At 43.3% G+C, this 24,282-nt stretch overlaps 1 protein-coding gene across 4 annotated transcripts in view; it reads right to left on the reverse strand.

Moving 5' to 3' along the window:
• Window positions 1–1,372: 1,372 nt before the first annotated feature.
• The window catches only part of bcar3 (BCAR3 adaptor protein, NSP family member), a 76,260-nt gene continuing 53,350 nt past the window's right edge, over window positions 1,373–24,282 (reverse strand). For all 4 annotated transcript variants that reach the window (XM_089001354.1, XM_089001355.1, XM_089001357.1 and 1 more), the window contains 13 exons: window positions 13,684–13,812; window positions 12,899–13,024; window positions 12,674–12,790; window positions 11,788–12,023; window positions 11,578–11,678; window positions 11,273–11,407; window positions 10,745–10,939; window positions 10,016–10,584; window positions 9,098–9,213; window positions 8,042–8,213; window positions 7,768–7,879; window positions 7,480–7,683; window positions 1,373–3,979 (listed from right to left, as the gene is read on the reverse strand). In XM_089001354.1, the coding sequence (XP_088857480.1) occupies window positions 3,801–3,979; window positions 7,480–7,683; window positions 7,768–7,879; window positions 8,042–8,213; window positions 9,098–9,213; window positions 10,016–10,584; window positions 10,745–10,939; window positions 11,273–11,407; window positions 11,578–11,678; window positions 11,788–12,023; window positions 12,674–12,790; window positions 12,899–13,024; window positions 13,684–13,812 (2,391 nt within the window). In that variant the 3' untranslated portion in view covers window positions 1,373–3,800. The remainder of the gene's footprint in view (window positions 3,980–7,479; window positions 7,684–7,767; window positions 7,880–8,041; window positions 8,214–9,097; window positions 9,214–10,015; window positions 10,585–10,744; window positions 10,940–11,272; window positions 11,408–11,577; window positions 11,679–11,787; window positions 12,024–12,673; window positions 12,791–12,898; window positions 13,025–13,683; window positions 13,813–24,282) is intronic.

Here is a 24,282-nt window from a genome sequence, read left to right on the forward strand (position 1 = left end):
TTGTTGGGGTAATTCGCTATACGAACATCTTTAAACATCTTTTTGCATCGTTTTGTTTTTCTTGGACTTCCTGATACGTCATATCCTGCCTGCCTTTACATGATGTCACATCCTATTACGTCACATCCTTTCCGTCTTACATAAATGCTCTCCCAGCGCGTCCATCTCTCCTCTCTTCCTTTCTGTCTCTCCTCACAATGTCCCTGCTGTCTACAAGATTAAAACAACTTATTCTGTTCAACACCTGGCTTCCTGCTGATTTCACCATGCCACTTCGAACACCCTGAAGAGCCATGAACCAGGAACGAACGATCACTTTTAACACTTCACCTTATTCGCCTCGACTGTAATTTTCTTTTGTGTCTTCTTCGGCTGAACACGAGCCTATGGTGGGGTCTTTTTCGGTCCCATAACAGCAAAAGTATCCCTGATAAATCCTTGAAGACGAACTACGTGTGCACTCAGAAAAGGGGGTGTGGAAATGTAGGCCGGCTGTGACGCTGTTCGGTCGTGTGGTTTGGTGTTCTTCCCCCGAAAATTACTCTGCCAGCCGTGGTGGGGCGGCACTCCGTGTGTATACCGAAAAGTAGTGCGTATGCCAAGGTTTAATTTTCATAAATTCAACGTTCGTAAACCGAAAAGTTCGTAAGGCAAGGTGTTCGTAAACCGAGGTCCCACTGTATTTGCTGACATATTGGGAACTGCGCACGTACACCTCTCATCACAATGTTGCATTCCATGAGCTCTACTTGCTTCAGCTAATCACTGGAATCTTGCTGGTCTGGAGGGTCAGCAGTGGAGAAAAAAAAACTTGACATGCTAGGGGGGAGGAAAAAAAACAAACATTTTTTATTTTAACTCGCGACGATCTGCAAAAATGTGTCCACTCTAATGCCAGGGTTTTTGTAATTTTTACTCAAATTGCACGATCCACAGAATATTGAGTTTATGGACTAGATCAATATTTAATTCAGCCTAAGAAACCTTAGACTCTCTTCTTTCATCAGAAAAAAGTTATAGTTTATCTTATCTTGAAATGGGGGCGACTGTGCAAAATACAATACTATATAGCGCTTTAACAACAGCTGAAGCTGGAACAAAGCGCTAGAATGGAAAAGAGGAAAACGCTGCCCCCTTGTGGAAAGGAAAATAATATGGCCAGCGCTTTATCGGCACCCAAGCATGAAAAAACAAAACCCGAACAAATTTGGGAAATCCAAGTCATGCTTTTCACTCCCCGAATTAATTTGGTAATGGCAGCGAATCAGTTAATTAGCATAAAAATCTAACTCAGGTGATTTTTTTGTTCTCAAAATGATACCTTTAGCGTTAGCTACCCTCTCTGCACTCGAGTAATGTCCAGACATCCATACTCCACAGAACATATTTATTAAAATTAAGCATAGTAATAGTTCAGAATATATACATTTAAATTCATTGACACATTTCCTTCTTTCTCCATTATATACAAAACAAAGGCGTCAAAGCTACACAATATGTACAGTTCAATTTTAGCGAAACCTTCACATACAATAATCACGTGTCGTCACATTGACACACAAACCCGTCTGTCCTCTTGTTTTGAATAGGAAATGGATCCAACTACATTGGTACCTCAGCTCACGAATTTAATTGGTTCCCAGAAAGTGTGTGTCAGGTGAAAAGTTAGTCTGCCGAACATTTATTTCCCATAAGAAACCATTAAAATAAGAATAATCAGTTCCTAGGTACCCATAAAACATAACATTTTCTACTAAATAAGCCTCAAAACTACATAAAATATACCTTTTTATGTATAATAAATGTGCTATTGTATTGTAATTAAAGAAATAAACCGAACTGTATAATCAAGTCGTTTTATTGAACTTTGTGATGATCGTTGATGTCGTTGCCTCGTTGCCTCTTGATGATATCAGAGTGAAGTTGCCGTGCGGCGATAATACCATCACACTGTCCCCTGCTATCTGCTTTTTGTTTATCCAAATCAACAGAAGTTTTACAATCTCTTGTATTGCCTGAGACCATTGCTTAAACAACACAGCAACTCCCTTGGCCACACGTAGCAATGGTCGACTTATACTACTGAGCCGCTAAGTCACAAACGCACACCTTGTTCATGTTTTTTGACGGTCTCCTTCTTCTGCTCGATCGTAATTTTTGTTTGTGTCCTCTTCGGCTTAACACTGGCCTGTGGTGGGGTCTTTTTCTGTGCCATCAGAGCAAAATTACTCCACTCGATAACAAACCATGCGTGCACTCAGAAAGGGGGTGTGGAAAACTAGTCTGCCAGCCACCGTAGCACTGTTCGACCGTGTGGTTTGGTGTTCATCCGCCGAAAACTAGTCCGCCAGCCACCGTGGCGCTGTGTGGTTTGGTCCGTCCGCCGAAAACTAGTTAGTTAGCCAAGAGTATATGCTCGTGAATTTAATGTTCGTGAGGCGAAAAGTTCATCAGCGAAAGCATTCGTAAGCCGAGGTATCACTGTATTTACGTGACTTAATTATTAAGCGGCCCCAAAGAATCACTTCGGACCTCGTATTGAGACCTTAGCTGGATTTGTGTGAAAAGACTGAAATGAAGAACTTTAGCGATCGGCATTATCCACAGACGTCTACTCGATTGGAAAGTGCAAGTTTTGTCCCTGCAATTTTTTTCCTTAGGGCGCCGCCACACTCCAGCTCTTGTCTGGAAACACACAGTGGCGTCATTGTGTGTGTATACAATACACAAGTGCTGCCCGAGCCAACGCATTTTGGTGAATCCGGCTACTCATGACATATTTTTTTGAGTCGATGAAAGTCTATTTTGTGACGTATCGTCGATGACATTCGCAACAGATGAATGTGCCAGACTAAAAATACCATCTGATGGTAACCGTTTCGTTGCATCACAGAGTGGTCTTGAGTTTGTATTAACAGTTTTTTTGCATCGACTTATATTTAAAGGACAACCGACACCTGTAGACAAGTTGTGTCCATAATTTGTAAAATCACATCAAATGACATCTACTGAACGTATTTTACAAAGATTCCACTGCAGATACCAATATTTTATGTTATAAGACTTGCACTGAATATTCAGGAGGTCTTGATTTTGAGTTAGTGACTATTCCTGATGTCACGTCACGGAGGGAACGCCCCTGACCGTGAAAGCGACACACAATGCATTTTGCGGTACTTTGTTTGGTCTGAAAGCTTTGTGTTGATCCACTTTGTGTTGATCCACTTTGTGTTGATGGCGAAATTAGAAGGAAAACACATAAATAACGCGATGGTGAATCGTTGTGTGTTGCACCAAGACAACTATTTGATATTCGCTGAGACAAATCAGCCCATTTCCAACGGAGCTTGGCCGCCATCTTCTGCATTATATGGGACGATACACATCAGTCCTGATGCCTCAAAATGACCTGGAAGAACTTCTTTAATCGATTGCAAACATTTATGCCTTCCTCTTCAGTACTATTTGAATCATACTCATAACTGGTTCAGTAACAAGAAAGCATCTTCTCCTAATCTGAAGCCATTGTTTTGATTTTCGAGCAAGGCAAGACGTCTTAGCATGATCTCACAAACTGGGGGCGGGACTTTCTGAAAATTCGCAGCTCCATCTTTTTGCAGTTTTAGCACACTTTAAGTCATTTTTATTGGTGTTTTGCATTTAACTAAAGCTATCAGCCTGCGTGTTTTTGGTATTTTAGATGCTATAAAACGCTTTTCTGATGTCAGTTAGGAAACACATAAATGGTGTCGGTTGTCCTTTAACCCGCCGTTGCTTGTGAATGTGATTGACATCACGCGTCAAATTAAAGTGTGCGTTTTGGGTAGGGGCTCCAGTTTTCTCGACAATGCCGTGAGGATCAGGTTGAATTTGCCATAGCGATCCGATTGGTTGACCGAAGCGCCGCGACTCCCCCACAGGAGCCGTAGCTGAAAGTCCGTCTTGAAGACCTCCAGCAGGTCCTTGTCGCACTGGAACCCTGAAAACACGCATGTGGACAACATGTTAACATCCATATGCACGCAGAAGTTTTACATCAAATTACCGTATTTTCCGCTGTATAAGGCGCACCCAAAAGCCTTGATTTTCTTGAAAAGATGACCCTTATATAAGCACCTTATATATGGAAACACGTTTGAAAATACACCATTATTTGGGGGTGCGCCTTATATTACACACAAATTCCTTGTGTGTTCTACATACTTGGCAATAAAGATGATTCTGATTCTGATTCAGGTGCACCTCAGTGACGTGCAGTCAGGGGAGGCAAGTGAGGCCGTGCTTCATGGAAATATCAAGTGAAAAAGTAAATTAAAGCGTTATATTTATTTAGTGATTTGTACTTTCAAGTTCTTTTCCATTTAACTTCACCATTTTTGTATTTTTTTCCCAAATTGCTGAATTTTCACATTTACCGTTGAAATACTAAGTAGAGGCGAGCGGTGAGGCAGCAGCCGGCTGAGCCTCACCATGGATTGCGCAATGACTATGCTAACTGTGCTGGCTTGCTCTGCTGTGAGCCCGCATTGCTGTCCCTCTGCATATCGCTATGAAAGTGTTCAAAAACGTTTAGTATATGAACTAAATTTCTACACTTGAGCTACACACAGGTGTATATAATGTACAGTAACTATACATTATAAACACTGTACAACAGTGTTTATTTTATTTTTATCAAAACTGTGTGCATAGGTGAGGCACACAGTTCTCCTGCCTCATGACAGGGGGCGCTGGTGATTCCAGAGATTCTTCTTGCGACTCCTCAGCTGCAGAATAATAGAATTAGTGACAGCAAGCTACAGTAAACAGTTAGCAAGTTAAGTGCAACCATCCAGTCATTTTTTCGTGTTGCTTGGCCTTATTTTCAGAATGGAGGATTACATATATAAATTGAAAGAATTTTCTAAACTGGACTTTCAATCGAAGCAGGAGATAATCATTAAAGGAACACCAACACCGAACTGTATAGCTCACAAACGGTGAGGGATGGATGTAAATATCCTGCACAGCTTCTCAGCTTTTTGGCCCAGAAGGATCTCTTTGAAACTATTCCTGAGGGGACAAGGTTGCTCAAGCTCATGCTCACTGTTCCAGCTACTACAGCATCAGTAGAGCGGTCATTCTCAGCACTGAAAAGACTCAAAACATACAGTCGGAACAGGACTGATGAAGGACGACTTTCTTCACTGGCAGTGATCTTCATTGAGAAAGAGAAACGTTTAAAAATGAAGAAAGATAAGGAAGGCTTCTACAAAGAAGTTGTCGATGCCTTTCTTCAGAAGGAGCGGCACATGGACTTCATTTATAAGTAAAGGTAACACGAAAATATTTTTTTTTATAAATTCTTTTTTTCTACGCTACTACAGCATTCTGTGTGTACAGTGTGTACATATACACACTGTACACACAGAATGCTGACATGATATTTTAAACAAAACACGTTAACTGTTGCCAATCAAAATAGTGAATAAGCTACTCTGTTGAGTTCATATGTTTGTAAATCTGACTGTGAGGACGTCAGTGCTTCACCAGCCATGAACCTAACAGCACGTCACTGGTTCACCTTATACACCGGAAAATACGGTAGTTATATATTATATTTGGAAAACGTTTTTTATGCATTGAATGTGTGCCTTATACATGGAAAAAGTTTGAAAATAAAATACACCATTCCTTGGGGGTGCGCCTTTTACTCCGGTGCACCTTATACCCCGGACAATATGGTAGGTGTGATAGATAGATAGATAGATAGATAGATAGATAGATAGATAGATAGATAGATAGATAGATAGATAGATAGATAGATAGATAGATAGATAGATCCGGTGCACTTTATTTATGGAAAAAGTTTGAAAATACACCATTCCTTGGGGTGCGCCTTATACTCAGGTGCACCATATACACCAGGTAATATAGTATTTATAATACTTGGAAACATTTTTTTTCATTAATTGAAGGTGCGCCTATTAGTCCGTGTGCCTTATACATGGGAAAAAATTAAAATACACCATTCCTTGTGGTGTGCCTTATACTCCGGGTGCGCCTTATACACCTGAAAATATGGTAGTTTTATATTATATTTGGAAAACATTTTTCATTCATTGAAGGTGAGCCTTATAGTCCCGGTGTGTGGTAAATAGATAGATAGATAGATAGATAGATAGATAGATAGATAGATAGATAGATAGATAGATAGATAGATAGATAGATAGATAGATAGATAGATAGATAGATAGATAGATAGATCCGGTGCGCCTTATTTATGAAAAAAGATTGAAAGTACACCATTCCTTGGTGTGCGCCTTATACTCAGGTGCACCATATACACCGAAAAATATTGTAGTTATGTATATATTATATTTGGAAAACATTTTTCATTCATTGAAGATGCACCTCACAGTCCAGTGCGCCTTATAGTCCAGTGCACATTATACATGGAAAAAGTTAGAAAATACACCATTCCTTGGGGTGCGCCTTATACACAGGAAAATACACTAGCTATTATATTTGTAAAACATTTTTCATTCATTGAAGATGCACCTCACAGTCCAGTGCGCCTTATAGTCCAGTGCACATTATACATGGAAAAAGTTAGAAAATACACCATTCCTTGGGGTGCGCCTTATACACAGGAAAATACACTAGCTATTATATTTGTAAAACATTTTTCATTCATTGAAGGTGAGGCTTATAGTCCGGTGCGCCTTATATCAGTGTTTGAAATAACGTCTGCCCGGAGGCCTGAGTCGTAGGCCTATTACGTCGGTTGTGCAACTTTCAAAACGTCTCGGCCCGGGTGGCCGACAACTTTAAAAAAAAAAAAAATATATATATATATATATATATATATATATATATATATATATCAGAAGCCTGTTTCGTGCTTTGGACTATACCGTGACTGTAAAGTGTACTTGAGAGTTCTGAAAAGCGCTTATAAAGAGCAGTCCACGTGGCTTTTAGCAGACAACGCAAACATTGCATTGTGCACCATGACGACAAGCGACAACTGGAGCAAAATCTTCAGCAAGGGGTATTTACAATAAATTAAGCAAGGCATTTGTGGTCGGTACTTCCTTAATTTTAAAAAATCCTTTATACTTTGCAACAATGTGTTTTTTTGCGATTAGTCTTCTTATTGTGTTTCAAGTTGTGAAAAATGTGGCAGGGAACTTTATGGCCAGGCAGGCAACTTTTCAGAGTTGTCTGCCCTAGTGTCCGCTAACTTTATGTCATGAGTTTCAGACACTGCTTATACTGCATATGGAAAAAGTTTGAAAATACACCATTCCTTGGGGGTGTTCCAGTGCGTCTTATACACCGGAAAATACGGTAGTTACATATTAACTTTGGAAAGTGTTTTTCATTAACTAAACGTGTGCCTTATAGTCCAGTTTGCCTTATATATGGAAAAAATTGACAATACACCATTCATTGGGGGTGCGCCTTATACTCCGCTGCACCTTATACTGCTTTTACCATGCATGATTCTCTGTGCGTTGTGGGTGTAGCTCTTTGCATTGTGTGCGACGTCGCGTGCCATATCGAGGTGCCGCAGCATGATGTCACAGCCCTGGTCGCTGGTGTCCCAGAGCTCGGCCCCTTCCGGTGAGACGGACGGACGTTCCATCAAAGTGAGAAGGGGCAAGAGGTGGGGAACGCACACCACAGCAGGCCGCGAGGCTGAAAGGAGGTCAGAAGAAAAATCCGGTGTTTCGAATTGTCCAATCGGAGGTCAATCATTATTTGGTTGAAGGACATCAGCACCTATTCCCTCGTAGAGATTTTTGTAGAAAGGTTTGAGCGTTTTCTCATAGCTGATGGCCGTCTGCGTGTAGTTCCTCCGTAAAGTCGTCCATGTGGCCTCCAGACGACTGATCTGCATCATGCAACACAAAACGCAGCTCGTAACTTCAGGTCAGGCGGGGATATGTACAAACGGAAATCCGTACATAAGGCAGACCACTGTGTTTTTTTTATCCAATATGTGGACTATTGGACAGGTGTCCACAGCATCAAATTGTGTTTGTGGCATGGTTACCTGCGGCAGTTCCAGAGCTTTCATCAGAGCGGTGAACGCAAAGAGGTCACCCACGGTGTCCTTCAACTCCTGCGCCACCAAAACGATGCGATTCAAGGTGCACACTCGCTCTTCTACGCTGCCCGTACACCCGAGAATATCCACAGCAACACCGATTGCCATGGTGTGATGTCTGCAAAGAGGTTAGAAGAACAGATGCCCTTTGATGAGTCTACTTCTTTGTCAACTGTAACACCAATCGTGAGTTTGGTTTCACGAGGTTGCTCGGACAACTGATTAGGATGCCTCCTAGACACCTCCCTGTTGAGGTGATCAAGGCATGAAGAGCCTGGGGACCACCCAGGAATGTCACCCAACTGGCCTGGGAATACCTCGGTATCTGCCAGGAAGAGCTGGAAGAAGTGGCTAGGGACAGTGAAGTCTTGGCTTCTCTACTGAAGCTGCTGCCCCCGCGACCTGGATGCTACATAATAATGGATAATGGATGCTACAGCTTCGTGTTTGCTTTCAACATTTAGCTTGTAGTAGACGTACAAATTCCACCATGACGTCCCTGATCCACTGCTGACATGGATGCTTTGATCCTCTCTTTCATCTAGAACTGCTTCATGTCATCACAAAGAGGGTACAGCAAGTCCTGAAGAATGAATGACTGTGTCTTTGTGTTGTCATATTTGTTATTATTATTATTTTTTTCCCAAGATGGCGGCGCGTGAACACGCAGCGGCTCCCCTCTCCCGGCAAATTGGCGTTTTCATGTTTATTATGTTTGTTAAAGTCATTATAAGTGCCTTGCATGCTGGATCCGAGAGGACAATAATTTCATCTTTGCTGTATGTCATGCATATTAGCATATTTGACAATAAAGCTGACTTTGACTTTGACTTTGACCTGACTCCGGATAAGCGGCAGATAATGGATGGATGGATAATCCAAAAATATCTAACTGATTCTGCTTCATGCAGATTTAGGTATTGATCCTCGGGGTATTTTGATTAAAACATGTCAGGAAGACCCGGTTTGTGCCTGTTTTAACTGTGGAAACGTAGTCCATACCGTTCCATCAGGTCCAGTCTCAGCTGTTGTCCATGCGGCAATGTGATCAGCTCCAGACCCGAATCGACCCCCATCTGACCTCTCTGCTCAGACGTCACACCGAGTATCCTTGCCACCTGCAAGGTAAAACGTCAACGCTTAACGATGCGGATCATTGATATCTGGGTGATCTGTCAAGGATGTATACTACATCCGTACATGACTTCCTCTCAAAATAGATGCATGGACCAGTTCTTGTTTGGGCCACTTAACAATTTCCTCACAACAATCTAGAATCGACCAGCAGTGCTGGTTGCTCGGCAACAACAAACAAAACTGTGACTCATCTGTTACATGTAGCGCCTCTCTTTCATATCAATAAAAGCGTTCGAGTAAGTAAACAACATGGAGATCGGTCATCGGATTTGAAGTGTCCTTGCTTTGGTATCACCGGGATGTGACGCAGAACAAGTGTCCTGGAATCACCCTCTGTTTGTTATGGTTCAGGAACAAAAACAACACGTTGCATATGGGCCACTAAAAGATCCTTGTGAAAGCATGAATCAGAATCAGAATACCTTTATTCGTCCCGCAATGGGGAAATTTGCAGTCCACAGCAGCAATTGAAGAGGGATGGGGTTGGGGTGGGAGTGAAAGGATAGAAAACAAGATATTCTAAGCATAACAAAATAAAAATGTCAACTGTATACTGTACAAATGTAGATGTGCAAAAACCGTTCTATAAACAAGACTGTACATAGTGCAGAATCAAGAGATGCATTTAGATATATTGTTGGGGTGGGGGGGGGGGGTGGTTTGGTCAGCTTTCACAGGGCGGTTTGAAAGTGGAGATGAGGTTTGGGAATCGGGTGTCGAATGTGGGTTGTAGTGACGCGCGAGGCTTGAGGTCAGGCCCTCGTAACGGGTGTGTGTTTGTACCTGGCAGTCGGCCATGAGCAGGTGCCTTGCTATACTGTGGTGGTTGTGGCTCAGAAGCAGTTCTTTGGCTCGCTTCAAAACCAACATCTCCAAGGGTTTGTTTTCGGCCGGTAGAAGGCAAGAGTTGAACTCTGTCGGTCGGAACGCCGACTCCGTCTCCACCACCGGCCTTAGGAAAAGGTTCCTGTTTCCGTCCTCCCGTTCCTCCCGTTCCTCCCGTTCCTCCTCTTCTTCCTCACTGGTGTTTTCTAAAGCTTCGATGGCGTGATGGTAAGAGCTTCTGTCCAGCCCTCTCTGCCCTCCCGCCGCATCCCCCTCTTGCCTCAGTCTCTCAACATAGCTGCACGGCAGCTGCTCTAGTTCACGGGCGTTGCCTGGGATCGAGTCGGGAGAGGCGGGTTCATTCCATTCCGGCGGGCTGCAGGATCCGAGGTCTGCGGGAGTCTGCGCCAGGCATTCACTTCGTCCTGGGATTGCCTCACAGTTAGGGAACTGAATCTGTGGGAGTGCACAGCAGGAAGAGCTTTGCGGGTCCTCGTGGAAAGACTTTGCCGGTGGTGTAGGAGGACCTGTGGCACAACCGGAATAAATAAGGAATGTACAAAAACAGTTTGAAACGTGGACTCGTCGGACCACACTTTTCCCTATCGGCCCATCTCAGATGAGCTCTGGTGACTGAGAATCGCTACAAAGCCCTAAAAACAGAGATAAATATAATAATGATCTTACCTCCTACCCTCCACGAACAAAGAGGGGCTTCCCCAGAGGTTGAGTCCCAGGTGGGTAAAGAGAGGCTGGGGTAGGCGGGCTCTGTGGTATTAGGGGGCAGACCTGGGAAACGAGGGAGTCGTGCCAACGGAACCTTGCTGGGCTTGGGTGGAGGTTTGGGACACAGCTGGCTGTCGGAACCCCGGATCGGTTGACCTGGAACCATTCCCAATACGCATTTGGTTTTTGCCCTTATTGATCCACTTTGACCTCGCGACACTCATATGAACTTCTGATCACAAATGATTTGCCAGATTTCTATATTTAATCCAGAAACAGTCGCCTCTTTGAATTGATTTCTTGGACTATCTTCAAATCGGAGTAGCGCATGGTGACAAGCATGTGAGGAAACGGGCAAATCCAATTTGATTTTATTCGTATCTGAGCATTATCCGGAGGAAATTGAAAGGAGCTTGTTTGCAGTGAGTCATCTTATCGTTTCTGATATGAAAAATGTAATCGCTGGCTAGTTCATCTGAATCTTCACACCTGCCAGTGGCTCCGCCAACCTCCGTGGGACTGACGGGCTAAGCAAGGGTTCGCTGCCAGTCCGGAACACAGGAGACTTGGTATTTGGACTGAGGAGATTGGTGTCCGAGTGCTGCCGGTTTGAAGGTTTGGAGCCTGCATGTTAGACACAAATGTTTGTTAGTACAGAGTGGGGGAACCTGTGCAGCTGAACACATACTTGAAACGAAAACTGTTTGACATAGGGAACCATCCGTTCTGTTTTCATGAATGAAATTATTGGGTAATTCCAATTCCATTTTAAGTACTATGTCGTCTCTACTCACCGAGTGGCAGAAAGCTCTCCGATTGGTGCGCTTTGAGTGGCCGCCGTTTCTCCGGGAGGTGATTGAGACTTGCGGGTTGGCTGCCGCAACGACCCTTCAACCTGAGCAGATTAGAACGCTGAATAATTCCCAACACGTGGCCAGATAGGAATTTAGAGAGACTAAAGCAAGACAGCAAAACCGTGTCACCGACAGACATTGTGGACCAACCTGAGCTGGCTTCCTCGAGCCATGCCGTTACTGTGGTAGTGTGTTCCATCGTAGCCGCCGTGCGCATTGTCTTGTACTTGCCCGTTGGTGATGTTGAGGCTGAGGCGCTTCTGACGGCGCCGCTCCTCTTCGATCAGCCCCGCCTCTCGAGGGTTACCGGACAATCCATACTTGTGCTCCAGACAGCGTAATGGCAGCATGCGGTTGATGGGCTGGAAGATAATGGCTCCCACCACCTGAAATATAAATGACGCAATTCATCTCAATCTTCTGTCATTTTGGAACTGCATGAACTACTGAAACCAAATACAGTAAAGTCTCGTTATATCGATATTCAAGGGAGTCCGAAAAAATATCGATATAACCGGGACTATCGATATATCCGACCCTGTTTGCATCTAATTTTCTCCGTGCGTGCATATAAATAGTATCAATATAACCGGGACTATCGCTATATCCGATATCGATATAACGAGACTTTACTGTACATCAACCCTAGTTGGATTTTACCTCAACTCAACTGTAACCACTACTGCATACAAAGTGCTGGATCAAGATAAAAGGATAAAACTGGGCTTGATCTGACAGAAAGATGGTACCCAAATGGAGAAGATACAGTTCAATGAAAACAGCAGAGGCCCCGGAATTGAACCGTGCGGAACACCATACAACACCGAGGCATTTCGTGGATGCGAGAACCTCAAGCTAACACAATTTTTCTCAATCCCCGGTGCCCATTGGTATTGCGGGTAGGATGGCACCATTTCCCAGCCGACTTTTGGACGAGAGGTAGTTTACACCCTACACTGGTCACCAGCCAATCCCAGACCATATAATTTACTTACTTCCGGTTTCCAATTTCTGGTTGGACATGGTTAAAACTCACCTGGGAAACTGGTTTTCGGTTGCCCACGTAATATCTTATCAGAGCGGGAACACTGTCGAAACCCTCCCGCTCCACGCGGTATTCAACTCTGGAATAGGCTTCGTTCAGCATCACAACCTGGTATACAAACGTGAAGAACTTTGTCACGTGTTAAAATGTCATCTGAAGGAGGGGGAAAAAATAACCAAAAAATAAAAACAAGGAAGAGAAGAATATCTCTCTTACCCTTTTATTGATTTTAAAATGTTGGGCTGTATTTCGCCATTGACAAGTTAGAACGTAACTTCCGGGACTGGACAACGAATCCCGAATCAGGAAATCTCCGTCTCGCTGAACACAGTTTTCAGCAACCTAGGACGATACAGAACGTTAACGACATGTTTGTCACTTCTAAAAAATGTTTCTCTTCCGAGTCGCTTTGTTGGAGTTGCGATGCATTTGATAGGGAATAGTTTCAGTGTGATCTTTTAAGAGTGACTTGGCTCTGTGACTGACTCCAAACCAGCCCTGAGGGAATCTCTGAAATGTTATTTTGTTGCTAACGTTTCACAAACGTTTACAAAAGCGGAATAATCTGCCGCCTCTCATTTTCAACTGAACCCCCCCCCCCATTCCCCCATGAAACCGATCCAACCCTACATCTGTCCGATGAATTTATGTTTAAGCGAGTTAACTGCTTTGTGGCAGCCTCTCAGTCATACAGGAGTGGTCCATCGATGAAAAGTTTGAATCGATGAAGAGGCTTCGTCAGCGAACTAAAATTTTGCTGGTAACTCTGGCCCTATATATATATCCCTACTGTCCAGAGTTAGCTGTGCCAGACCTTTGCTATGATAGGTCCCTTATCTAAGGTCTATTGTCCTGACTGATTATGGTCTACGACTGGCCTGATTGCCCCATTCACCCCGGTATCGTAATGGTATCAATTGCTAATTTCGTTTAGCGAGTTGTTGACTCTGTTCCTCTTGAGAATGAATGACTGACTGCTCGTAAGCCTTACGACGTGATACCTGCCGGGGTATCGCTCCGTGGTACCAAGCATGGCTTCTGGGCTCTTCGCAATTCATCTTGAGTTCTTCCTCCAATTCTCGGCGAAGCTTCTCCGATGGACCATCCAGGATAAATTGGTCGTGGGAAAACTACAAAAGAAACACACGCAAAAAGAGAGAAAAAAAGGTGAATTGCCTTTAAAATAATTTTTTTGTTTGCCCACGCTGACAGCACTGGGGAGCTCCTTCAGCCAGAGACTGTTACACCCACTCTGCAAGAAGGAGAGGTACCGCCGCTCGTTCCTGCCAACTGCTGTCAGGCTTCGCAATTCTCAATCATCACACTTGACACTTGTACTGTAAATATGGGTCGCAATACAGCTACATATATCAATATGCCTTTCTTGATACTTGCACTATGTACAGTTTTTATGAAACTGTTTTGCACATTTACAGTATACAGTTGACATTTTTATTTTACTATGCTTAGAATATCTTGTTTTTCTATCCTTTCACCCCCACAAATCGCCTTTCAAATTGCTGCTGTAGATGTCAAATTTCCCCATTGTGGGACGAATAAAGGTTTTCTGATTCTGAATAATTTGTTCACGGACGATGTTTGAAACATTTGTAGAAATGAATGAAAATGCCACGAACCAGTTCCGACCTTTCCTATCAATGCCCCACAAAAAAAGATTTAGTTTTTAATGAGGGAACTAGCATTTTAAAAAAATATGATACTTCAGAAAAAAAATACATAATTCACTCCAATTTAAAAAATAAAGAATATATTTTTGTCTCAATTTTGCCTTTTATCCATGATAGCGCTTTTGTTACAGCTTCAGCTGTTAAAGCTGAATGTTTATGTAGTCCTAAAAGTTTCGTTTTTTTGTTCTTTTGACTTCAAGATGGCGCCACGAGAGTGGCTGTCTTTCCAGCAGCTCTTGTATTTTGTTTTTCTACTTTCATTACTTTCATAATTTTGCTGCTGTGAAATGTAAAGTTCTCCACTGTGAGACTAATAAAGGCAAATCCAAATCCAAAACTTTGTAGGTCCTGCAATTTGAGTGAAAATGACAAAAACCCTGGAACAGCAATGGACACTTTTTTTGCACATTGTATGGCAGTGAATGAGTTAATGGCTAACAGCATCGCCACATAGATGCTAAATGATAGCCTGTCTGTCATTCGACTCTCCCATTGTGAAGAATGCTTCTTCAAGCTTCTTTTCTTTTTACAATTTATATCTGTTAAATTGCCTGCTTGTTGGAATCTGGATTGATTCAGGAGCATAAGCATAAATCTAAGCTCGCGAGTCGAAAAAGAAATCGTCCAATGGACAACTTGTACCTCGAAAAGGTCATTCGTTGCTCAAGGCACCGCTGGAAAAACAGTTTCAAAGTTATGCGAAAATGACTGCCGATGTCAGAAAACCGAGTCATATTTTATGCTGATTCTTTTTTTCATTCCGTTAAAGGTTATCATATGATAAGCTATGAATCAAGTCACAAGCCCTGAAGGTTGGCATAAAACTGATGGAGACAAGGCTCGGTAAGAACCCGATATCATGCCAAGCTATCACTACAGATATGAACTTCACACTAAATACACATTAAGATGCGATGCTTTCCAAAAAATACTTTTTTGGACGACATTTAAAGGACAACCGACACCACTTTTTTGTTTCCTAACGACATCAGAAAAACGTTTTATAGCATCTAAAATACACAAAACACGCAGGGTGATATTTTTAGTCAAATGCAAAACACCAATAAAAATGACTTAAAGTGTCTAAAACTACTTGAACAAAATGAACCCGGAAGTGGCCAGTTTCAGAAGGTCGCGTCCCCTTTTTCGTGGTTTCACACCAAGACGTCGTGCCTTGCTCGAGAATCACATCAATGGCTTCAGATTTGGAGAAGATGCTTTCTTGTTACTCATCCAGTTAGGAATATGATTCATAATAGTTCTGAAGAAGAAATCATAAATGTTTGCAATCGATTAAAGAACTTATTCCGTGTCATTTTGAGGCATCTGGACAGAAATGTAGCACACAAAAAATTCAGAAGATGGCGACAAAGCTCCGTGGAAATGGCCTGATTTGTCTCCTGGGAATTTTTGTCAGCGAATATCAAATAGTTGTCTCGGTACAACACACAACGATTCACCAACGCATTATTTATGTGTTTTCCTTCTAATTTCACCATCAACGCGGATCGACACGAAGTTTTCAGACCAAACAAAGTACCGCAAAATGCATTGTGTGTCGCTTTCTCGGTCAGGGGCGTTCCCTCCGTGACGTGACGTCAGGACTTGTCACCAACTCAAAAACAAGACTTCTTGAATATTCAGCGCAAGTCTTAAAATGTAAAATATAGCTATAAGCGGTGGAATCTTTGTAAAATACGCTCAGTCGAAGTCATTTGAAGCGATTTTACAAATTATGAACACAACTTGTCCGTAGGCGTCGGTTGTCCTTTAAACCCCCAATTATGATATAACGCCATTTTTTAAAATCACAAAACACTGGCCGCTTTATCACGAGACTAACTAAACTAAAGCGCACACTCACGTGGTAACTTTTGGGTCTTTGCATGCTTTGGCCCTTTTTCTCTTTCTTGAAACAAGCTCTTTGTAGCCTCAATGCGAAATCTGTCTTCTGCTTTCTTTCAAACACACACACACATGGTCTTTTTGTCTTTTTCTATCAGGTGGAGCGTTTGAACCCACATGCAAACACACACGCACACCCTTTCGCTGTCCCCTGAGGGATTTTCTGTCCTCCCTGGTTTTCCACCGACTGTCAGGGTGCTACCACGCTCAGCCACTAGCCAGACCTGTCCTCCTCCAACGCCCTCATCTGACGGCTAACGCACATGCGTTAAACACACCTTCCCCTAAAGACTCTAAACATAAACTCTTGGATTCTTTACACCATTTTCTTGCGGAGGCTGCTGATAAAGCGCTGATCAGACCTCTGGCAATGTTTTTTCCCTTCCATGAAGGGGCAGGCAGCATTTTGTTACAGCTTTAGCTGTTGTTAAGGCATCAATAAATCATAATAAATAATAAATAATAAATCAATATTGTATTATATTTTGTACATCTGCCCCCATTTCAAGCTCAGATAACTCCAGACCTATATAACTTAGGAATTAACTCTATTTTTCGGATGAAAGAAGAGAGTCTAAGGTTTCTTACATTGAGTTGAATGTTTATGTAGTCCTAAAAGTCAATATTCTGCGGGTCTTGGAATTCGAGTGACAATGACAAAAACCCTGGCACTGGAGTGGACACATTTTTGCACATCGTCTGGCAGTGAGGGAGTTAATATTGTCCACAGCGAACAACGTCGAAGGTTAAAGACAACATGCTAATCATGCAAAGATATGCCCAGAAAAAAATCCATTGCATAGCTTTCTTCTGTGTAAGATGAGTACCCTAAGGCTACCTAGCTAGCTAGCTATTTGGTATCTATTAGCTATATATCAGCTGTCTAGCTAGCTATCTAGCTAGCTGTCTAGCTATCTATCTATTATCTATACAGCTGTCTAGGTAGCTAGCTGGTTAGCTTTCTATCTATTTGAGTTACTTCCGGGTCGAGTGTACACTGGCGTGAGTGGCTGCCGCTGCTTCTTCTTCTTTTCCTTTTGGCTTTTCCCTTCAGGGGTCGCCACAGCGAATCAATGTCCCCCATCTATCCCGGTTTCGTGCATCCTCTTCTCTCGCATCAGCTACCTTCATATCCTCTTTGACCACATCCATAAACCTCCTCTTTGGTCTTCCTCTCGGTCTCCTCCCTGGCAGTTCAAAGCTCAGCATCCTTCTCCCGATATAGTCACTCTCTCTCCTATGGACATGTCCAAACCATCTCAGTCTGGCCTCTCTGACTTTCTCTCCAAAGCCTCTAATATGAGTTGTCCCTCTAATGTACTCATTCCTGATCCTATCCAACCTGGTCACTCCCAAAGAAAACCTCAACATCCTCAGTTCTGCTACCTCCAGCTTCCTGTCTTTTCTTCAGTGACACTGTCGCCAGTCCAAACATCATGGCTGGTCTCACTACTGTTTTATACATTTTTCCTTTCATCCTAGCTGAAACCTGTTGGGGTAATTCGCCATGCAAACATCTCTAAACATCGCTCGCTAATCTTTGTTTACATTTTGAACTTCCGTCATATCCTGCCTTCCCTTACATCACAGGTGTCAAAGTCAAGGCCCGCGGGCCAAATCCGGCCCGCCACATCATTTTTTTCGGCCCGCAAAAGCAAATCAAACTTGTTAAATTCTATGATGATTGCTAAAATCTGAGCCAAATTTTCATATTTTTGGATGTCAACCACAATAAAAGTCGTTATTCTTGACTTCAGATTTGAAAACAAGTTATTCATTAATTTGCTGTGTGCTCTATATCTAATATTTGAAGGGATTTAAACATCTGCGGCAAAAAAATGACTTTGACACCCCTGCCTTACATGATGTTGCATTTACATTACGTCACATCCTTTCGCGTCACACACTGCACGCCGTATAAAATGTTCTCCCTTCGTGTTCGTCTCTCTCTCTCTCTCTCTATCGCCATGCTTCCTCCTTAAGCCGACACCGCGATGCCTCCGCTCTCTCCAAGATTAAACCAACTTTCTGTTCTACACCTGGCTCCCTGATGATTTAACCATCCTCTTCCATCACACCCGTCGAAGCAATGAACCAAGGACGAACGATCAAAATAATCCAACAAACCCATCTATCACACATCACACCTGACATTTTTCTCCAGCCGCTCCAGCCTGCCTGGACACGCTTCTTCACCTCTTTTCCACACACTCCATTGCTCTGTACAGTTGACCCCAATTACTTAAAATCCTCTACCTTGTTTATCTCCTCTTCCTGTAGCATCACCCTTGCACTTGGATCCCTCTCATTCACACACATATTCCGTCTTGCTGCGAATGATCTTCATTCCTCTCCTTTCCAGGGCATATCTCCACACCTCTAGTTTCTCCGCCACCTGTTCCCTGTTCTCGCTACAGATCACAATGTCATCTGCAAACATCATGGTCCAAGGAGATTCTTGTCTAACATCATCTGTCAGCCTGTCCATCACCATAGCAAATAAGAAGGGGCTCAGAGCTGACCCCTGGTGGAGTCCCACCTCCACCTTGAATTCCTCAGTCGCACCGACAGCACACCTCACAACTGTACGACAGTCATGATACATGTCTTGCAGCGCTCTGACATACTTTTCTGTCACTCTAGACTTCCTCATGCAATACCACAGCTCTTGTGGGGTTGTGTCAGGAAGGGCATCCGACGTAAAGCTGAGCTCCGACTCAGCTAATGTTTGCATTAGCAGGTCCACAACAGTCACGTCTTCCACTCTTTGTTCCTTCTCATTTTCTCTGCAGCGCATCGTGAGGACAGCTGAGAAGATCATCGGTGTCTCTCCCCCCCCCCCTTCAGGACATCTACAACACCCGCCTCACCCGCAGAGCCATCAGGATCGCTGGCGATCCCACACACCCCTCCCACAGCCTCTTCAGCCTGCTGCCGTCGGGTAGGAGACTGCAGAGTCTCCGAGGCAAGACCAGCAGGCTCAAGGACAGTTTCTGCCACCAGGCAGTCCGGAGACTCAACTCCCTCCCAGCCCTGCCCAGCCTGCCCCTTCCCACTGCCACACTCGCCGAACTCTGAGTACACCCTACATGCTGTACGATCATCCTGAACTCTATTTTTTTGTTCTTTCTCATTTTTTTCTGCAAGACCTCACTTCAACCCTTTCTTGTTGTTTGTTTTTGCAATTACGACATTACGTCACTTTATGTACGTCACTTCCTCACTTTACATATGTCACTACCTCACTTTACATACGTCACTGCTTCACTTTCCAGACGACACTACCTCACTTTACATACAGAAATTACAAGTATTGTCTGTTGTCAATTGTATGTCTTTTAGCCACGTTATAAGTGCCTTGCATGTCTTGCACGCTGGGTCCGAGAGGACATTAATTTCATTTGTGCTGTATGTCATGCATATTAGCACGTTTGACAATAAAGCTGACTTTGACTTTGGCTTTGACTTTTCCTCATTCATCATTTCTTCAAAGTACCCTTTCCATCTTGCCATCACACTACTGGCACCTGTTAATACATTGCCATCTCTATCCTTAATCACCCGAACCTGCTGCAGGTCCTTACCATCTTTGTCTCTCTGTCTCGCCAGCCTATAAAGATCAGTCTCGCCTTCCTTGCTGTCCAGCCGAGCATACAAGTCATCATAGGCCTCTTGTTTGGCCTTTGCTACCTTTACTTTAACCGTGCGCTGCATCTCCTTGTACTGCTGTCTACTCTCATCCGGCCTCTCAGTGTCCCACTTCTTCTTTGCTCACCTCTTTCTCTGTATACACTCCTGCACCTCCTCATTCCACCACCAAGTCTCCTTATCTACCTTTCTTCCACTCGATACACCAAGTACTTTTCCGACCTGTGTCTCCGATTATGTTCGCTGGAGTTTGCCAGTCATCTTGCCCACCCAGTGCTTGTCTTACCTCAGACGTCGGCAACGCGCGGCTCCGGAGCCGCATGTGGCTCTTTCACCCCCCTGCGGCTTTAGAAAATAAATAATGAGTATTTAATTTAATGTATATTATTTTAGTTTGTTTGATTTTAAAATGTAATTCTAAATTTGAAGATTATGGTGATTATAAATAATACAAAATAAACGTATTCAATATTTTTGTCGCTCATAATATACGTCACAACCATCAACAGTGGACGTATATCCGGTCACAACCACCAAATTGCGCACGATTTCTTGAATTTTTCAATCCCCGGGTAGGCCAACTATAGATAAATCTAAGAAAAGCAAAGTGTCTGAAGAAAACAGAACGTTTAATGATACGTGGGCATATTCGTTCGCCTTCACTCCTGACGAGACGGGTTTAACGGTATGCCTAATATGTAATGAGAAGTTAGCAAACAAACACACAGCCTTTGCTCAAAAATACCCGGATGGAGATGAGAGAAAAAGAGCCGTTTCGGAACTGATGCGGAAGGCTGATCAGAGCAAAAATCATTTTATGAAGTGGATGAAATCTAAAAATTCAGCTACATATGCTAGTTTTGTGGCCACTCAGGAAATAGTCAGACACGGGAAGCCGTCAAATAGACCTTGAGTATTATATTTGAAAGTAATCTTCAACCCAACGTCTTTTTTTCGGAGTTTAAAATGTTTTTGTTGCGTGCAGAAATGTAATTTCGCTACTCTGTAACACATTGTAAATGCAACACATTATAGTTTGTTTATGCATATATAAAGGTAAAAAACGATGATGAAAAGATCTGTCCTTCAGCGTTCCTCATCTGGAGTCCAAACCTGCCCATCACCTCCCCATCATCTTTGTTTCCTGCGCTAACATGTCCATTGAAGTCTCCACCAATTACAACCCTCTCACGTCTCGGGATGTTCTGTATGACTTCATCAAAGTCCAACCAAAATTTCTCCTTCTCCGCCAGCTCACATCCTACTTGTGGGGCATACCCACAAACAACATTGAACATCACGCCTTCAATTTCTAGCTTCAGACTCATCATTCTATCTGATACTCTTTTTACTTCTAAGACATTCCTAACAAACTCCTCTTTTAAGATAACCCCAACTCCATTTCTCTTTCTGTCTTCACCATGATAGAACAACTTAAACCCTGACCCTAAGCTTCTAGCCTTACTCCCTTTCCACCTGGTCTCCTGGACACACAGTATGTCTACCTTCCTTCTCTGCATTATGTCAACCAGCTCTCTACCTTTATCTGTCATTGTTCCTACATTCAAAGTTCCTACACTTAGTTCTATACTCTTGGCGTTCCATTTCTCTCTTTTCCTCCGGGCACACCTCCCTCTCTCCTTCTTCGAACAACAGTAGTCAATTTTCCACTGGCACCCTGAAGGTCAACAGTACCAATGGCGGCCGTTGTTAACCCGGGCCTCGACCGATCCGGTATGGGATTCAGAGGTTTTATTCGCATATTTGTTTTGGCAAATATTTTTACGTCGGATGCCCTTCCTGACACAACCCTCTGTATTTATCCGGGCTTGGGACCGGCACAAGACACTGGCTTGTGCCCCCTTGTGGCTACATTAGTGGCCGCCGCTGCTCACCCAGAAAAAAAATATTATCATTATAAACAAAAAAAAATAGCCTTAACCAAATTCTACAAAAATGCTTTTATCGCAAGATCGCGCGAATGCTAACCGTTCCAAATGACGCTTTGAATCCAACTGCAACAATCCCAATTGCAGCCACTCAGGCGGACAGCGTCTAGCAAAGAGCTTTAGTGGCAGAAGCGGCTCCATTTGGCCCTCTCACTTGCCACAGTAATCTGATTACATTCCGCTCTAGGTCGAAATGGAATCATATCCCCCGCTTTTATCATGAGCAGGTAGTGCAGCTAAAATAAGTTTGATGTTCGATGTTCGGAGGTGTTGAAAAATTACCCGTGTGTTGATATACACAATACACAAACACCCAAAGCCACTGTAAAACAAAAATAGAAAAAATTATGTTGATCATGAGTCGCCTCACTTGACGAGGAAAGCATAAATGTTTGCAATCGATTAAAGGAGTCCTCCCATATCAATTCGAGCCGTCAAGGACAGCATGTAGTGTCCCAGAAAATGCAAAAGATGGCGCCAAAGCTCCGTTGGAAATGGGCTGATTTGTCTTCTGGGAATTTGTGTCAGCGAATATCAAATAGTAGTCTTTGCAACACACAATGATTCACCATCGTGTTATTTATGTGTTTTCACTCTAATTTCGCCATCAACACGGATCAACACGAAGTTTTCAGAACAAACAAAGTACCGCAAAATGCATTGTGTGTCGCTTTCGCGGCCAGGGGCGTTCCCTCCGTGACGTGACGTCAGGAATCGTCACTAACTCAAAATCAAGACCTCCTGAATATTCAGCACGAGTCTTATAACGTAAAATATTGGTATCTGCAGTGGAATCTTTGTAAAATACGCTCAGTAGATGTCATTTGAAGTGATTTCACAAATTATGGACACAACTTGTCCGGAGGCGTCGGTTGTCCTTTAAGGCTCCTAAAATTGTTAGTGTGGATTTTTTGATAATTTTTGTACTTAAATATTAATACATATGACCCCATATGACACCCCCCCCCCCAATGATACCGCGACTGATAACCATCAGACTGATGTGCACATCCTCCTGATGGTCATGGTCCTCCCAAAATCAACAAGTCTACGCTTGGCTGTGTCTGTGTCATTTCCTCCGTGGCCCCTCATGTAACGATTCTTTCCTGTTCCTGTCCATCTTCCCGAAGGGCTCCAAAAGTGTCACGGCGGTCTACCCGCACGTCGTCTGCCCAAGTGTCACAAGAACCCGGTGGGGGGGTGTCGATCTTATGAAACGTTGCACAGTGAGTCCAAACGTCATAATGAAGTTGGGGCAAAAGTCTGGGCGACTGCAGGATTTAGTTTGGCGAGCAGATGAGGCTTTTAGTTTAGAAAGAAATCTCACCGTCATCAAAATGTCTCCCACCTTTCCTGTTTATTCACAAATAAGCGGAGGCTCGTCGCTTTTGGATAGCCGAAAGCCAGGTTTATTAAGGCTTGGTTTATTTTCAGCTCAGTCCTGCAGCCCTCACGTTGACCGGCCTAGCGAATGACACGTCGCGCTAACGGCAAAGTTCCATTGTTTGACTCATGTTTTCGTTGCAAGGTCATGTTTATGTTCCCCTTTGCGAGATTTTGGACATAGTCCGACCAAATAGAAATTTGCCCTAAAGCAGGTGTCAAAGTTACGGCCCAGGGGCCAATTCTGGCCCTCCACATCATTATATTTGGCCCGCAACAGGAAATCAAGCATGCTATGTACCTAAAGTCCGAACCGAATTTTCAAATTGTCACATGTAAACCACAATAAAAGTCATTATTTTTTACTTCAAATTTGAAAACTAGTTATTCATACCGTAAATCGGATACAAAGTGGGCCACTGGTGTCTAATTATTCGGCCCACGAATAATCAAAAATCAAACTTGGGAAATTCCATGCTCATCTATCGAGCTAGGTAGCGATCGAGCAAGATAGCTAGTGAGATAGCTAGTGATTGAGCTAGCTCTCCTTCTATTCAACTAGTTGGCTAATCCCTTACATCACAGGTGTCCAAGTCAAGGCCTGGGGGCCAAATATGACCCACCACATAATTTAATTCGGCCAGCGAAAGCAGATTAAACTTGTGAAATTACATTCTCATCTATCGAGCGAGCAAGGGATCGGTATTGGGGTTGATCATTTTCGGCTATAAAATACGCAACAGTGAGTATTCTTTTGCCGAGAGACCAAATACCGCTTAGTACAATCCGCTCCATTTCAGCATTTGTTCCCGACGAGCGACTGCAAAATGGGTCGACTGGGTTGTGGCACTTTGAAAAGGAGAACAAGCGCAACGTTTTTGTAGGATAAATGGCGCCCACTCAGAACAACAGATGGCGCCTCCACCAAAATGAAGGAAGAGTGTGCAAGAAAACGACGGCTCTTTTGAAAGCCAAATGAGAACATCAGGACAGAGCAAAACATTTTGGGAATTAGTTAAACTGTGAC

Source organism: Hippocampus bargibanti, linkage group LG07 (assembly GCF_051943395.1).
Source record: "Hippocampus bargibanti isolate YZ-2025 linkage group LG07, ASM5194339v1, whole genome shotgun sequence".
Classification (NCBI taxonomy): Eukaryota; Metazoa; Chordata; class Actinopteri; order Syngnathiformes; family Syngnathidae; genus Hippocampus; species Hippocampus bargibanti.